The 17,804-nt window shown below is 40.6% G+C and overlaps 1 protein-coding gene across 3 annotated transcripts; it reads right to left on the bottom strand.

Moving 5' to 3' along the window:
* Window positions 1-530: 530 nt before the first annotated feature.
* On the bottom strand, window positions 531-17,162 carry irf2a (interferon regulatory factor 2a). 3 transcript variants are annotated; one of them, XM_053679912.1, is made up of 9 exons: window positions 16,958-17,157; window positions 15,907-16,003; window positions 15,657-15,756; window positions 14,493-14,669; window positions 7,852-7,889; window positions 7,662-7,758; window positions 7,378-7,542; window positions 5,241-5,281; window positions 531-3,907 (listed from the first exon to the last, which is right to left on the bottom strand). In XM_053679912.1, exons 2-9 carry the CDS (start codon window positions 15,991-15,993, stop codon window positions 3,641-3,643), a joined length of 972 nt encoding a protein of 323 aa, XP_053535887.1. In that variant the 5' UTR covers window positions 15,994-16,003; window positions 16,958-17,157; the 3' UTR covers window positions 531-3,640. The 3 variants fall into 3 exon arrangements, with proteins under 3 accessions (XP_053535887.1, XP_053535886.1, XP_053535885.1); XM_053679911.1 differs by lacking the exon at window positions 5,241-5,281 and having other exon boundaries at window positions 15,907-16,000; window positions 16,958-17,162; XM_053679910.1 differs by lacking the exon at window positions 5,241-5,281 and having other exon boundaries at window positions 16,958-17,161.
* Window positions 17,163-17,804: the final 642 nt, after the last annotated feature.

The raw sequence follows: 17,804 nt of genomic DNA, 5'->3' as shown, positions 1-17,804 counted from the left end.
CATGTATATTATTTGAAAAAAATCTTCAAGTATGGTGATATATTTATGTCACGTGTAATATTATTTATAAAGTGTTAAATCTGAAACCTTGGACGCGTGGGTCATTTTTAAATTTTTTTCTTTCAAACCGGTTTTTGGTGAAATTTTTCAGTGGATTCTGTGGAACGCGAGAGCGCCCCGCGTGTGCAGTCCAGAGCATGTGAGAGCATGGAGGGGGCGGGGCTTACGGGCGCTATCATTTATCGTCCTATAGGTGGGAACTGGTAGGACGAGATCTCCGGGGTGTTCGGGTTGATCCTGCGCTCGGGTTACTGTCCGTGTGGAGTTTCACGTGTTCTCCTCGTGTCCGTGTGGGTTTCCTTCAGGTTCTCTCCGGTTTCCTCCCATGGCGGTAAGTGGATGTCTAAGATAAAGGCTATGAGCGAGTGTGCGAACGTGTCGCGTGACCTCGCGGTCTGTCGTCTCGGCTACGCCGGTCCCTTCGGTGCTGTGATGGTGCAGGAATTGATTTCGACACGCTACACATCCTGTACATTATTGAAGGGGTTTTTTTATTGATTCATATTTCATTTTGTTTATGAAATCATTCTCCCAAACCTTCAAAAATATCTAAAAACACCCACAATTACAAACCCTAATGTACAAATCTAGTCATTTATAAACCTTGCGAATGCAAAAATCGCAGAAGGCTTCAAAAGATTCGCACTACTGAACATTTCTGCACGACAGTTTAGTGTCTCTCAGCGCCACACACCGGATTCACGGCAACGCCGAGTGTGTGTGTGTGCGCGGGAAAAACACCTAACCGTGTACTACATGAGAACTCGAGAGCTACAGCGATCACACGGATACGTCTGCTTCGCCGAGTGTTAAGAGATTAGTCCTCTACTGTAATAAAGTAATGAGCAGTCGAAGGTGTGTGATGTGACGGTCAGGTGACCCGGTGCAAAACATTTTACATCTCCCAAGCAAGGCTTCCCTGTCGTACCACGTAAACAAGAAAAACATCCCAGCAAACGATATAATCGTCCGGAACCGACGCTCACGCTAGATGTGCGTATAGCGACTGCTAATGTTCTTACTTGTAGGCGTGCGTTTGGTTTTTTTTTTGCTCTGATGAGAAACCATCGTTGAACGCATTGTGAGATCTATTTCTAAATTTTTTATTCTTTTTTTTTTTTTTTTGGTAAAAATAGCGATTACAAACTCTGGAAGCAGCCGAGTTGACATAAAAATTCTCCTCTGAACCTTTTTATTACTTTTAATTCAGTTTTTTTAAATGACTAGGAGTTTCAGTTTAAAGTAAATTTTTTTTATTTTTGTAGATATTATATCGTTTTTTTTTTTTTTTGTTTGTTTGTTTTTTTGTTTGAAAGAAAATGCAGCGCTACTGTATCGCTGAACGCTAGCAAACTTATATCTCGTGATACATAATGTTTATTATAAAAATATCTTCAAGTACGGTGGATATTTATGTCACGTGGCCCCACCCCTACAAGTAGGAAGTAAAACTGCGATTGGGGAACTGACGACGTGTTGGGTCACGTGCGTAGTCTGTAGGATCAGTCTGAGGATCTGAAATCGCATCTCAGTGTTCGCGGTCCGAAAAAGGCAGACAGGCAGACAGGCAGGCAGACAGGCAGGCAGACAGACAGACAGACAGGCAGACAGACAGACAGACAGGCAGACAGACAGACAGACAGGCAGACAGACAGGCAGACAGACAGGACAGCAAGCATTTACACCATTTCCAGTTTAAAGAGAGGAGAAACCGTGTATTTAATCTCATCCTTATCATCATTATTATTATTATTATTTGTAAAATTATTTGCATAATTTTCTGTAATAAATATATTTAACTGATGCTAATGGTGCGCGTGTGTAATGATACGGAGTCGAAAGAACACTGTTAGATAAATATCACGTCACATTTAACGAGCACAAAATATTCTCCATTTAAGCAACTGCAGAACACGAGCGCGCACCGCGAGTGCGGTCGAGAGCGTGCGGCTGTGGGCGGAGCCTACAGGCGGTCTCATTTATTACCGCAGGATGTCGTAGCAGTGTAATATCGTGTACAGACGATTCAATCGTTTTCTCGCACAGTCGTGTCGCAAGCCTTCAGTCTGGTCCAGAAGCGAGCGGGACGCGTGAGCGGGACGCGTGAGCCGACGCGTGTAGTGTAGTGTAGTGTAATGTATTCGCTCTCTCGTAGATCCCCCGCTTCATTTCATCATCGTTAGTTTGGGTTAAAACCCAGTCTGTCAACTTTGCTTTACACCAGGCCATCTATTAGCATTAGCATTTGCAATAGCATTAGCATGTGTTTAGCATTAATCTACCATCTGTGCTTTCATATGAATAACTCTACCGCTACCTGAGAACTGCAAGCACAACTTTGCTACTAGGGATGCATATTGATATTGATACCAGCACGATTAATCAATCAGGTGACATCGAGGAAGATTGTATGTAGTTGCTAGCGTGTTCTGTTAGCGAAGAACTCCTTGTGCTTCCTATGTTTATGATGTTAGAGTATTTATCGGTATCGTCAGACACAAGGACGTTTCACCGGGCGTCTTGCGTTGCAGTTCCTCATGTTGACTTTGTTCATACAGAACAGTTTGCACAATTTCCTGTCGTCTGTTCATTAGCACAACGACGTCCTGTAGGATTACGTCACGAAGCACGATCGCCTGCTAACAGACTACGGTACCGGAGCGTTTGTAAGAACATTTTTTAACGAGTACTACCGATAGCAGGGTCGGTATCGATGCATCCCTACCTGCTGTTATGAAAGAAGCTGGGTTTGATGAAGTCTTGTGCCGTATGTAAGATCCATGATCCTGTAATTAATACTTCACTTTGAGTGCAATGAACCGTGAGTCTCTGAGGTAATTCTATACAAGTTTGTTTGTTTTTTTTCTTCCAAATGTACTAGTTAGTTGAGGTATGTCTTTGGTTTAGGCCATGCAAAATTAAATAACTCGATCCTGATATAGATATAAAAAATGTAAAAAAATCATCCTAGCTGGATTTCCTACACGGAGAAAAAAAAGAAAACCCACATTATAGTGTTGAAGAGGCGTGTGATGATAATCCGTTATACTCGACATCTCGACTCAATTTGTCATCAGGAAAAGTGATTGCGAATTTCTAATACTTTTATTTCATTAAATTTGGAAAATAATCAGCAGTTAACGGCCGGTACTTGTTATTATTATTTATCATTATTAACAGTGAGCTGAAATGCCCTAATCCTGACGGGTCTATAAAGCCGGTACTTATCGATCGCAGACGCTGCATGGACTTGTTCAGGATCACCGAGTTCACCGAGCCACTGAAACATTTTTGGATAAAAAATAAACCGCTCGGAAAGGATGCTGGCTAGCTAACGCCAACGCGAGCCAGCGACACCTTTAACTTTATTGCCGTTTCGCGGGTCGGCGACTCGACTAGCTTTTAACTTTGCATGGCCTTACATTCAGATAAAAGTACACCTTGTACGCTCCCAGGGATTGAATACAGCACCGGTGGGGGGTGGGGGGTGGGGGGAGGGGTATTCACTGCGCCTGTCCAGGGATGCACGTGGAGTAAAAAAACGACACCGGTGCAGCTGTTTGGCAGCGAAATCGCCGTTCTACGTCTTTTTGGAGGAAAGGTCCACGGCTTTCATGATGACGCTGGCACGAGACGTGGAGCTGGTGCTGAAATCGAAGGTGAGGGTAGGGAGGAACGGGCGCCACGGCTCCGCCTCGTAGCTGATCATGGGGGAGTCCTCTCGGCAGCTCGTCACCCAAAAGTTCGTCTTTTCTGAGCTGAACGACGGCGATTTGTCCGCAGAGCCGGGAGCGATCCTGAGTACCGAGGAGCACGACTGCCTCGAACCGATGGACAGGTCCTGAGGCTGGAGGTGGGAGAAAACAAACACAGACTGTGTCACCAGCTTTATCACCAGGAGCTGTTTTCATTTCCATCAGGTATTAAAACCTGTGTTGTTATAAACCCATGCGCTGAAATTCCTTCAAGACGTCAGATGACGGACATTTTAACCCTCGATACTTCATTCCAATTAATTCCAGCTTATGAATGCTCCTACCTTTCATCATTTCCTGCTTTTCCCCCGTTTTAACACACCTCGAACATTTAATAAGCCAATTAATAAAGGTGTCCGAGAGGGAAAGACCTCAAATACGAAATACGGCAAGGCTACAAAACACTTATTCATAATCACAACTGTTCAGAATTTTGCTACGCACACTGTTATTCACACAAACGTCAGCAGTTGTGCGACAGAAAAGCTAATAATAATAATAATAATAATAATAAGATTCATCCATTCAGAGACATGACGCTGTTTGTTTTTAGTGTGACAGGAAGACTGTGATCGCACCGGGGGTCTATTTTTAATTCTGTTTTTAGTGCCTGGGTTTAAATAACACACTGTGCAGCTCTGAAATGAAGAGGAGACAAAAAACAAACCCTGGACTAAACTGAAAGTACAGACGCACGGCAGAGCCATGAAGACTGGCAGACTCATCGACAGAACTAAAAACTAAAACTTCAAACTTTAAAGCAAAACTTAAAACTAAAAACAGATACTAAAGACTCGAACTACAGACATCTTTAATATAAAACACGTAAAACTGAAAACATCTCGAAATAGACCCTGAAACTAAAAGCAAAGCTAAAACCACAACGTCGCTAAAGCTAAGAAACACTAACCCGAAAACCGAAAAGAAATAAAAATGCGAAAAACTAAAAATATCTCAACCAAAAACTCTTTAAAAAAGTTAAATAAAAAGAAAAACCCCACTACAAACATCCCGGAACCTTAAAAAAAAAACAACCCAAAATTTAATTTACAAAAAAGGAAAAAAAAAAATTCTAAATATAAAAAAAATACTAAAAACTAAAAATAACTTATAAAACAAAAACTAAAAAAAAAAAATTCTCTAAAACAGAAAGAATATAAATAATATAAAAATTATTAAAATGTGATATATAAAATTAATGAATTATTTTTTTTAAATTAAGCGCTCAAGTTTCTCGTGCTCCGGCTCCTCGTATATATGTGTTTAAAAAAATCAAATCGGGTGTTTTTGGAGTCTGAGAGGTTAAAGTAAGTGAGTTTGCTGACGGATGAAATAAAAGCAGGTCTTGTTAGTGGACTCTGCGTGAAAGGAAAGGCGTCAGGTGGCCAGGGATTCAGTGTGACTGCAGTGTGAAAGTTTACACACCTCGGACTCTTCCCCACTGTGTGTGTTCTCAGTGTCGCTCTCTGTTAAAGGAAAACAACAGGATGAGTCCAACTCGGCGTGACGTAATCATCATACAATCAACCTCAAATACCATCCAATACGCTCATGTTAAATACTCGCAAGGTTACTTCTTTTGATTACCAAGCAGAGGACCTTTCTGAACGGACTCGCTTCCACAGCGCCCCCTGCTTACCGTTTACATTTACACTATAAACTAAAATTACAAATAAAACCTAAAAATCACTACAAAGTACTTAAAAAAAAAAAAAAAAAAAAAATAATAATAATAATAATAATAATAATAATAATATCACCAAACCTAACATTAAAATATCTCCAACCTTTTAAAAATATAATTATAATTTTATATATAATTATATAAAATAATATATTTATAAAATATATATAATATATATTTATATAATATATAAAATATAATTTTAACGAATATAAATAAAAAATATCTGTAAAGTTAAAAAAAAAAAAAAAAAAAAAAAAAAAAAAAAAAAACAACAGACCAAAAACTAAAATGAAAAATTTCAATCTAAAAATCATTACAAACTTAAAAAAAAAAAAAAAAGAATATCACTAAACATAAATGAAAACTCACAGATGTGTAATATTGGATCAAGTGTGTAATATTTGGAGCAAAAATGCCCAAGTTTAATATTTTTGTCCCATTTAATCGGGTTCTACGTCTACATTTAGGACGTGTGTGAAAATCTGATGATGTTTTAGCTCATATTTATGCAGAAATCTAGAAAATTCTAAAGGGTTATATAGCTGTATAGCTGTAACCATTACACTCCCTAGACTGACTGAGTAGGTTTAATTCCTGTCAACTCTACTTAAATAATGTTCCAGATCAGTGGCCTGTTCTTCTTCTGACTAAAACGACAAACATTTCTCACTTCTCCTTCCAGTTCTTCAGCGACACTATTTTCAGCCGCTTAGTTACTGTTACCATCACAAAGTAAATGAATCCCCTATACCTGCACTCTCCACGTCTTCTACTCCTCTCTTATACAACAGCAGAGGCTCAATGTACGTTTCTGACACTGGAGACTCCTTCCATAAATGTTGAATAAACGCCTCATTACAGAGAACTTCACCATATCAACAATTACACGGGTTTTGGAGTCCGTGAACGAGCCGTTACTATGGAAACGATGACGTATCAGAACGAGTGCATTAATGTGAACCTGCGCTACTGTTCTAGATAATTTATCAACACCTTCTGACCAATCAGAATCCAGAATTCAGCAGCGCTGTGGTGTAACAGCTGTCTTACCGTTGATGTTTCTAACACAAACATATGTTTATGTGCAAATTAGAGTGATTCACATCTGCCATTTACCCGTTACCTCAATTTTTTAATGAACATTTCTCGGTTCCCATTTTCTACTTTAGATTCTGTAATTCTTGAGCACACACACAAAAAAAAACGAAACTAAAAATGATCTCCAGACATTTAAAAAAAAAAAAAAACCCACACACACTAAAAAAAAAAACGCAAAAATCTCTCTAAATCTACAAACATAAAAACAAGCAAAAAAAAAAGAACGACAAAACTAAAAAGATCTCTGAAGATAAGAACTTACTACAAAAGGAAAAAAAAAAAAAACTAAAAAAGTACAAATAAAAACCTAAAAACTTTCTTTAAACCGAACGCAGTATAAAACATCTCTAAATGTAAAAACAACACAAAACTAAAAAGCGCTAAAAACTCAACACATCGAATTCTACAGTGATACACCTAAAACTAAAAATATCTCTAAATAAAAGAAAAAAACTGCTAAAAAAAAAATCTCAAAATCTAAAAAAAACAAAACAACAACAACTACATTAAAAACTAAACGAAAAACATACCCGAGCCTAAAAAACAATAAAAACTGAACTTGAATCCATTTCTTGAAGTTTAACCAAAAATCTTAATACAGGGGGTTCAAAAACTTTTGACTGGCAGAGTGTATACAGAAATCATTTTAGTGTCAATAGAAAGTGTTTTATCGTGCCAAAAAAAAAAGTTCAATGATAAAATGTTGTATAAAGAACCTGGAACTGCTAAACCCTCCGAGTGGGCGTGTCCCAGTGGGCGTGTCCAAATGGAACGTACCGGCGTAACACGACACGGGGGAGATCTGGAAGCTGTATGGGATCTGAGTGGAGCTGACTGCTGACTCCTCGTTCTCAGTGGTGACCTCCACAACAGCGCAGACGTCTGGGAGGTAACTCAGCGTGGTCTTACTCGGCGAGCCGAGATCCGGGTTTCGGTCCGGTTCTGTCGGGGAGAGACGCGACGGGACGCGGTGACACTCTGAACTTTAGCTCGTTCATGCCGACTAAAACTAAAACAAACAAGCACGTGTGTGTGAACGTGACCTGGTCGGAGAACCTCACCCGTTAACGCTACAGTGCTGTCCGGCAGCGTGTCTTCCTTCGACTCCAGCTCTCTCTCCGGCTCGCTGTTCTTAGCTTTCCGTCTCTGTACGGGGCCCTAAAAATAAACGCCATCCGCATTTTAGGACATAAAAAAAACCCCAAACACGCACATTCTCCATATTCTTCAACTAAACTCAGGTGTGCTTACTTTCGCTTTCGCATCCCGTTCCATCTTTTTCTTCTTTGCTAAAATAAAAATAAAAACACACAACACAGACAATACTTGAAGCTGCAGTCTGTAGGATTTTTGTCCGATTGGACTCTGTGGAGGTTTTTAGATGCATTCAGTACAAATCGTCACCGGTACATCAGTCATACATCATCAAGATGGTGTGGTGAGGTGGGGTGAGGTGGGGTCGGTAGTATTTCAGCTACTCGGCTAGCTAGCTAGCGATAAGAAACGCTGAAGGTCTCAGTGATCTAATGTTAACACAGACCATTTTAATGTCATATAATCGGACGCATATTAAACCACCCGTGAAATATACTTCAAACAGGAAGGACGCTGCTGAAGAAAAACTACTTCAGACGTTTGCACTTGTTGTGACCTTTGACCCTGTTCGGAATTCTTACATATAAAACCCTACAAACGCTCAGCCGCCCGTTCTTAAAATATCACCGCCGGACGACCCGAAAACACCACTCGGTGCCCGAGAGACAAAAATACACACAGCAAAAGCACGCAGAAGTGTGTGTTTTTGCTACTTCACTCTGTGTTTTAGCTAGCTAGCTAACATCAGCTGGCTGTACAAAGCGTCACCTTCGCGTCGCTCTAGTGAACAGCATGTCGGAACATAGCCTCGTCGATCATCTGAAACGTTTGCAGATGTACGCCACAGAAACTGTAGTCGGTATTGGAGGTATTTTAGATAGCTAGATCAACCAATCATTTGTTTCGGATTAGCGTTAGCATTTAGCGGTAAATTAAACGTCGTAAAAAATTCACACCGCGTTCTTAGTTTAATGACAGGAAATAACGCGAGGATTTTATTTAACGGGCAGCGTTTTGTAACGTGACGAGTAGCCGGTATTGATCAGCGCTCGGTAGATCGTCGGTGTCTAGGGTTCTGTCCGTTATATTTATGCTAACCTGGATCACGTAGCGAGGGAGAAAAAAAAAAGGCACGTGTGTGTACAGTATACGAAAAACGTACAGAAATCACGTAACGAATTTACCACAGGACGGATTTATCCTATACTGCACGGAAATGAGTTTGGGAAGTTAGCAAACTTTATTGCACATGGACTTAGCTAACGTGTAACAAGGTTACGAAGCGCTGACACTGTAGACTGCTTCCAAAAAAAAATCTAAATAAACACACACTCACGTTTAAAAAAAAAAAAAAAAAAAAAAAAGCATTTATATGGAACATCAGCTGCAGAAGTCCCCGTGAATGAGCCGTTACTATAGAAACGATAACGTATTAGAAAGAGCGCATTAATATAAACCTGCGCTCCTGTCAGTGCTGCTGCGAGGGAGAACTGTCACAAGCTTTAATCCTGGATGTTAAGGTTGAGTTCACGATATTAAAGGTGCAGCACGCTGGTCTCTTTCCTGTATGCAAATAGCAGATTTGCATTCTGTGAAAGACGTCAGCTTGTATGAATGAACTGAGAAGGAGAGTTTAGGATTTCCTGGTATTTTCATATAGATGTGTTAAACAACATAAAACATTTGGGGGAAACCGAAGCCTTAAACCAAGAGTAGATGTTCGGGGCTATTTACTGTTTAAACGATCAATCTAACAGGACACACCTGGGTAACAGGACACACCTATCAGTCACATGTTCCAATATTTTTGCCTGCCTACAAATTGGGTGGTCTGATACAAAATGCGCTGTGTTCTGTGTCGTATAACGCGTCTACATATAAATACCAGGAAATAAAAGCTGAAATGATAAAACTCCCTTCTCATATTCACTGGATCTCAAACCCAGATATCTTCACTCTACAGCGAAAACAATGGAACTGCTTGCTGTTCCAATAGTTTCGGAGGGGATTGTAGTGCTCCAGTAACTCGAGAGGTTCTTGTTAGCGATCTGACTCGGCTGACTGCAGCTACGATTATATATATTAGCGACTGCTCGTACTAAATAAATATTCCACGACTGCATCAGAGATTTTTCTAAATCACATTTTAATGTTTAGTGTTGTAGTGATGAAAAACTAGCAAAAGCAAATAAAAACACGTTGAAAAAACCACCCAGTGTTTCGACAAACGTAAAATATATACAGATTTAATATCATTACCCCAAAGACTGGCCACATCCTGGTATTTTTACTTCTCCATTTGTGTATCAACTTCCTTTATCAGGTTGCTCAAGTAGCCACTTGTACCAAACCTCACAGACTGACAGGATTATTTTAAAATCATGTTCCACAGAATGGAATCCAGGAGTTCGGTGGTACCGGCTTGAAGAAACCAGGTGGTAGGGATGGGCGATATGGACTTAAAACTAGATCACGATATCTTCTGGTATTTACTGCGATAACGATATCAGGGATGATATAAATATAGTACCGTGCGCCACTGTTTTTGAAATGAAATGATAGCTGTGATCGTGAGAGTTTTAAAAATAAAACTGATTTTCTGTAAACAAACCAGTTCCAGAGTGTAGAGGTAGCTCCTCGTTTAGCGGCGAACTCCTCCTCAGCTTCTCGTCCGCCTTCCGCCGTACCGCTTTCGCTCTGCACGTGAGCTGCGAACAGGTCGCACACCGCCGCACACAAATACGTCGTCGACGAGGATTTATTGTAATAATCACGGCAAGACTGATTCTTATCGTTGGGAGAATTTCTACCGGTGTATCGCAAACGATAAGATCTCGCCCGTCCCTACCGGGTGGCCATTTTGTTTTTTTCACTCTGACAAAGATTCAATATATAAAAGAATTTTTATTTCGATATTTCATGTGCATTATAATCATGGAACCCGCAGTGCGCTCTGCTTTAACAGCTCTACACTGAAGATTAGATTCTGCTTGACTTCTTAACCAACACAAAACACTACACTGTAGTGTATCTTGGTGGTCCAAGATTCAGACCCCTTTTTCGAATTTGCCGAGTCGGTACACCGAGACGTCCGAGTCGTTCCATCAGAAAAGCTCACTTTTGTGGATAAGGCAGACGTTTTCTGAAAGATACCCCTCCCAACTCCCTCTGTTGGAAATCCCCAGCTTCACAGCCAGGACATTTCCATAAACCATCATTTCAAACGCAACTAAACGAGAGTCGGAGCCTAAAATGCTAACGCTATCCAAGAGAGAGAAACTGAAAACCTTAAACGCTTTCTAAACCGAGCTTTAGAGTATATTTAACCAAACGATAACAGTAATAACTAACCATGAACGTCGGCCTTGAAGTCTGTGAATGACACAGAATCCCTGCCTACATTTGTTCTATAGGCTTCTCATTGGTCACTTCTACCGCTCTGACTCTTCATGAGTTCCCACCGAGTCCGAGCTAAGGTTAGTGAGTTTGTCGTCATTCGGCAGACTCCGTCTTGGTTCCATTCGGGAACGCTCGCGTCGTCGCCCCATGCTTGCGGTCATCCATGTTGTCATTTCTGATGACTTCATACATCGCAAAAGGCTCATTAATACTTCACGTGTCGTGTCTGTTGAGTGACTTTATCCAGGGCTCTAGCAAGTTCAGATTGTCCAGATCACCACACCATCATATAAACGTCGATTATAAATAGACGGCGATCACGCCACGGGTTCATCCCGTCTTCCAGAGGATGTATTACATCTTTTCTCGATTCATTAAACGTCAACTGATGCAGGCATTTGATGTCGATGAGTCACTTCTCGTCTTCTGGGTTTATCTTTGGAGAGATCTCGGTCGATTTCATCAGCGTAATCGCGGGTAGAACTTTCACACTCGTGTTCTGTCTGCACGGACTCGCTGTGACTTGCCATCTGCGTTTTATCTTTCTTGCTTCATCTGAATCGTTGCAGTTTATCAGTTCAGCTTCTGAGAGAAGCTGTTGTTTACCCGCGGTTTCCTCTGTCCGAGGCGGTGCTCTTTATCAGAGTAGGGGCGGAGCAAAATGCAGAAATTTCTATTTCCAACTTTTTCGCTTGCAACTGCTTCTGCTTGAAGAGTCTTTTCTGTTTCGGAGTCTGGATGTCTGTTTCTGGCAATATTTCATCTTTTACGCTCTTAGTCTTCCTCATCTCTCTCCAATCTTCTCTCCAAGCTCATCCTGCATGTCAACTTCTCTGCTCACGGCCATAAATTCAAAGATTATCTCCCGCCGTAAATCGTTCCCCTCCGTCTCTACACTCCACAGCTTTTTAAATGTTTTAAAACGTCAGACGGACGTCACACAAGACAAAGGAACGATTCGACATTTTTTGAGCAGCGCAACACTAGTTTTTATACACTACATCCGTACGTCTCTGTAATATCTCGCACTCGTGCCTCAGCCAATCACAGCACTCTCAGCATTACAACAGTCTGTAATCAGACATCCGACTCCACAGATATCCAAATTCACTTTGCATGGTTCCAGGAAATCGATATATATACTCTGAGCAATCAGTGTTAAGAATTGGGATAAATTCGCACCTTTAATATCTGTATACCGTGTTGATATTTCTGTAAAGCTGCTTTGAGACAACGTCTATTGTAAAAAGCGCTATACAAATAAAACTGAATTGAATTGAATTGAAGAATTCCCCCTGCAGCCAAAGTACAATTGAGCTTCAGGTTAACTGTTCCTGCAGTATAACCTCCACCATAAACGTCCTCTGGTTTCACAGACTTTCACAGTTGTGCTTGGAGAAGACTTGAGAATTTTGAAATGCTCCATAGCAGGGAAAAAGGTGGGCAGGTTACAGCTTACCTCTGATTTATCTGTAGAAAAAAAGCCTTCACAGCATCTCAGTCATTTCCTGCTGGCTTTCCCGGATTGTTCGATTTCTCCAGATGCAGACGAGTGCAAAACTTAAGGCTGGAGATGGATTTTTACTGAAGCCTCAAATACATACAAATACAGGACATCTCTTCATGGTCTCTTCATCCGACTGCCCTGTAACATTCCTCTGTCTTCCTTACGAACCCTCCCTACCCAAGACCCAAGGTCACCGGTGTCTAGGGAGGATAATCTGAATAACAACCCACAGCAGGCGTGAGTCTTCAGCACACTGCTCCACATGTGGTTGGGAATTTTTTTTTAATCTTAATATTACACACGCGCACACATACACACACGTGCACACACACATACAGTATCCCACAAAAGTGAGTACACCCCTCACATGTTTGTAAATATTTGATGATGTCATGTGACAACACAGAAGAAATGACACTTTGCTACAATGTAAAGTAGCGAGTGTACAGCTTGTGTAACAGTGCACAAGGTCTCGAACATCCACCAGCTCCGTGATGTCGTCATGGAGGAGTGGAAGAGGACTCCAGTGGAACCTGTGAAGCTCTGGTGAACTCCATGCCCAACAGGGTTAAGGCAGTGCTGGAAAATAACGGTGGCCGCACAAAATATCGACACTTTGGGCCCAATTTGGACATTTTCACTTAGGGGTGTACTCACTTTTGTTGCCAGCGGTTTAGACATTAATGGCTGTGTGTTGAGTTATTTTGAGGGGACGGCAAATTTACACTGTTACACAAGCTGTACACTCACTACTTTACATTGTAGCACAGTGTCATTTCTTCAGTGCTGTCACATGACAAGATAATCAAATATTTACAAAAATGTGAAGGGTGTACTCACTTTTGTGAGATACTGTACACATGCACATACACACACGCACACACACACTCTTCTTTTTGGTCAATTAAATGATTATTAATCAAAAGAGAGAGAAAACAGAATGAATCAAAACAGAGAGAGTGGAGTACTAATGGGTAAATCAGTCACCAATCAAGAGTCAGAACCTTACAAACTGGAACCGATAGAGTGCCAGAGCCTTAAAGACTGGAACCAATCAAGAGTCAGAGCCTTCAGATGATCAGATTATTAGGTGGCCCATGATAGAAAGGGCCGATGGGGGATTTTTAATGACCACAGACAGAGCTCAGTTTAACGTCTCATCTGAAAGATGGAACCAATCAAGAGTTACAGCCTTAAGAACTGTCACAAATCAAGTATCAGAGACCTAAAGACGAACCAATCAAGTATCAGAGACCTAAAGACTGGAACCAATCAAGAGTTACAGCCTTAAGAACTGTCACCAATCAAGTATCAGAGACCTAAAGACTGGAACCAATCAAGTATCAGAGACCTAAAGACTGGAACCAATCAAGTATCAGAGACCTAAAGACTGGAACCAATCAAGTATCAGAGACCTAAAGACTGGAACCAATCAAGAGCTACAGCCTTAAGAACTGTCACCAATCAAGTATCAGAGACCTAAAGACTGGAACCAATCAAGTATCAGAGACCTAAAGACTGGAACCAATCAAGTATCAGAGACCTAAAGACTGGAACCAATCAAGAGTTACAGCCTTAAGAACTGTCACCAATGAAGTATCAGAGACCTAAAGACTGGAACCAATCAAGTATCAGAGCCTTAAGGACCGGAACCAATCAAGAGTCAGAGCTGTAAAGACTGATTTTATCCTAACTGGAATTAATGTTGACATCCCTTTGTACCTCTTGGCTAATAAAAGTTCCCGATAATGCCCTGTACTCATACATACAAGCTTTGGATTGGATTCCGCTGTAATAGCTTTACGTTTGGAATTCCGTTCTACCTCACAAGGATGAAAGCTTTGGATGAAATAATTAGGCACATACTAAACTATAAATATACATGCAGTACCTTTCTTAACTGCTCTTTCTGACGGAGAAAGCATGCGATACATCCTGAATGCGTTGCTTCCACTTTTCATACTTTTATCTTTTACTTCCTCTATGTCCGCCAAGGAGTTCATGGCACAGCGGAAGTTTGCCTTCCATGTCTTCGGGTCAGGTTTGTCCACTCCAGGATGGTATTTTCCTACAGGAAAGTGCACATGAAAAGAAATGAGTCACATTTATTCCGCAGTGGTGGTTCAACGGTTAAGGCTCTGTTACTGATCGGAAGGTCGGGGTTTCGGGCCCCAGCATTGCCAAGCTGCCACTGTTGAGCCCTTGAGCAAGGGCCTTAACCCTCACTGCTCCGGGGGCGATGTATCATGGCTGACCCTTGGCTCTGACTCCAGCTTCCTGACATGCTGGGGTATGCGAAGAAAAGAATTTCACTGTGCTGTAATGTAAACGTGACAAATAAAGGCTTCACTGTTTCTTCTGGCTGGCTTGGCAGATCTTAGACTACTTTTGTTTTCAGTGCACGACATTGGCAGTGAACATTTCTCTGGAGTTCTTTCTGCAGTAAGGAAATGTTCTGCACTTTCAGCCCTCAGCATTCCCAGCACTACAGGCTGCATTAGGATTATTTATTAGTGTTTTCTTTACAGCTTGTTGTCGTATGGTTACGATTCAAATTGGACTCATTATTTAGACTTTCAGCAAGATTGATCAGATTTTATACACCATAAAATATATTTAAACACTATTTTTGTTTGGGGAAAAAAAAACAACCCGTGACCGATGGCAAAAACGTTTCATTAATGAGGAATATTTAATTGACGTATTAACATTAACATACCAACATGTAGCATTTTTACAGCATTTACTAAGCTTATACATCTTTACAATCTCTTCATTTTTTTCATATAAACAACCCACTTTACTAATGTACTAATCATTTATCTGTACATTCCACATAATCAAGAAAACGTTTAAAAACGTATAAAAAAAAAAACAAAAAACGAGTCTCGGTCATAAAACTGCAAATGTTTCAGATATCAAATGAATGACTTCAAGTCTGATCTGAACTCAATCAATATTTCATGAATATTTCGAGTTGGATAGCTATTTTTTCTTCTTCTATAGAACGTACAATGTGCACTTTACAAAAGAAATGAACCCCCTGTGGAGATACCTGTGTGAACGGCCCAGTTCATAAAGAGCGGAGCGTCTTTATCCAATTCCCAGCCGTGCCGGGCGGCGTGTATCCACGGGATCTGGAATATCTTTTCCTCCTGTTAATAAAAGTGTGGCAGAAAATCAGTCTTTTGTAATTTTGGACAAATAAAGTGAAATTGATTTGATGTCATGTTAGTGCTTTAGGGTAGAGGAACCTCTCTCTCTCTCTCTCTCTCTCTCTCTCTCTCTCTCTGTGTCTCTCTCACCTTATTGACCCAGATCAGGCCTTGGATTTTACCGCTGTTTATCTGCTCCTCGAGCCACGGACGCATCCGCTGCCTGTCGATCGGCATCTTCACCCTGCTGTTCAGAAAATCAGAATAATCTAACACACTTTTTATACATAATAATAATAATAATAATAATAATAATAATAATAATAATAATAATAGGAAGAAGAAGAATAGTGACTGTGCCTGGATAGTAAAAGTTGCTTTGAACAACAAAATCAAAAGCAAAGCAGAAGTTCTAAATTCTAAGTTCTAAAGCACATGCGCACACACACACACACACACACACACACACACACACAGATACAGCAATATATCGCTATATTATGACTCACTACTTACACGGTAATAAATGTTCGAATTAACTTTAACATAAACATGAGATGAACAACAGAGAACGGCGAGATTTTTATATCCGGTAACGTTTGAGTCGATTATATTTAAAGAACACTGACATTTCCGGAGTCGAATTAAGAAGTGTTATATTAATAAAGCTTACTATTATTATTATTATTATTATTATTATTATTATTACAACATTAAACACATCAAATCATCCATTTAGATCATTTACAAAAGAATCTATTTTGACAGATTTCAAATCTCAGAAGAACACTGGACACGAAGTAAACATACTTACTCTCTTACACACACTCACACACACTCACACGAAAGGAGACGTCTTATACTAAGATATTGCTCAACTGCTCTTTAAATAAACAACAGTACACACACACACACACACACACACACACACACACACTCAGAACTGAAGTAACACACTTTAGTTTAACAAACATGAATAAATATATAATAATACACTAATCTATAAGGCTAATTCAGTAGATCCAATCTGTTTAGGGTTTTATTGTAAACACTGCACACTTTCACTCTTCAGGCTTCATCAGCATGTGAAAGTGCAGGACCTGCTCAGGACCTGGAGAAGGAGTGACCATGACTCTGATTCATGAACACACTCACTGTAGGTTTGTTTTGGATTTTAGTTGAACTGGTTAGTAAGCGTTACCTAATCGAGTATCCAGTGGCTCCTGATCTCACTGGTGTGCTGTGTTTCGGTTTGTTCGTGTGTGTGTGTGTGTGTGTGTGTGTGTGTGTGTGTGTGTGTGTGTGTGTCCTCTTGGTCACAGGATCCGTCTTTCTGCCATCGTGTCACTTAAATCCAGAGTCCTGACGATAACACGCGAGAAGACGTGAAGATCAGTCGTCGTGAAATAAACTGCGGAAGTGCCGCAGCGCGAGCTCGCACGCGATTGGCTGTGTGGTCTGCGTGGTCTGGAACACGACGTACTTCCGGGAGACGTTGACGTCACGAGCCTTTCAAGGGGCTTTGCTTGGTTTCACTTCCTTTGAGTAGTATACTTACTGTCATAGTCATGATTTAAATAATAAAAAAAAGGCTTATTTACTAAAGATCTGTCCACCCTAGAAAATAATTATAGCTAAAAAAAACCCACACACACACAAAAAGGAAAGAAAAATCGGTGATTTCGATCTAATCTATATAATGATACCGTCAGGTCCATAAGTATTTGGACAGCGGCAGGATTCTCCTCATCTTTCCTCTGTTCTGTACGCAGTGGGTTTGAAATGAAGCGACCGAGATGCGGTTGAAGTCTCGACTCTCAGCTTTAATCCGAGGGCATTAATAATAAAAATATATCACTTGAACTGTTTAGGAGTTATGACCATTTTTACCCTCTGAAAAGTCATTGGACAAACAAACAAACAAACAAACATAATGATAGATATTAGCATTGTTTTTTAATACTTGGACGCACATCGTTTGAAACCTGTAACCCGTGGACATCACCAAACGCCGAGGTTCGTCCCTTGAGATGCTTCGCCCGGTCTTT

The sequence above is a fragment of the Ictalurus punctatus genome, chromosome 3 (assembly GCF_001660625.3).
Source record: "Ictalurus punctatus breed USDA103 chromosome 3, Coco_2.0, whole genome shotgun sequence".
Taxonomy (NCBI): Eukaryota; Metazoa; Chordata; class Actinopteri; order Siluriformes; family Ictaluridae; genus Ictalurus; species Ictalurus punctatus.
This window is presented reverse-complemented; position numbering and strand designations above follow the sequence as displayed.

Bases quoted from the DNA above. Each gene is read 5' to 3' on its own strand.
- irf2a (XM_053679911.1), bottom strand. From the start codon at position 15,993: ATGCCGATCGACAGGCAGCGGATGCGTCCGTGGCTCGAGGAGCAGATA. The intron at 15,757-15,906 runs GTGAGAGAGACA...TTTTATTAACAG, and splicing joins GCCTGATCTGGGTCAATAAG to GAGGAAAAGATATTCCAGAT. The intron at 3,908-7,377 runs GTACGTTCCATT...TCCCACCTCCAG, and splicing joins CCCCGTGTCGTGTTACGCCG to CCTCAGGACCTGTCCATCGG.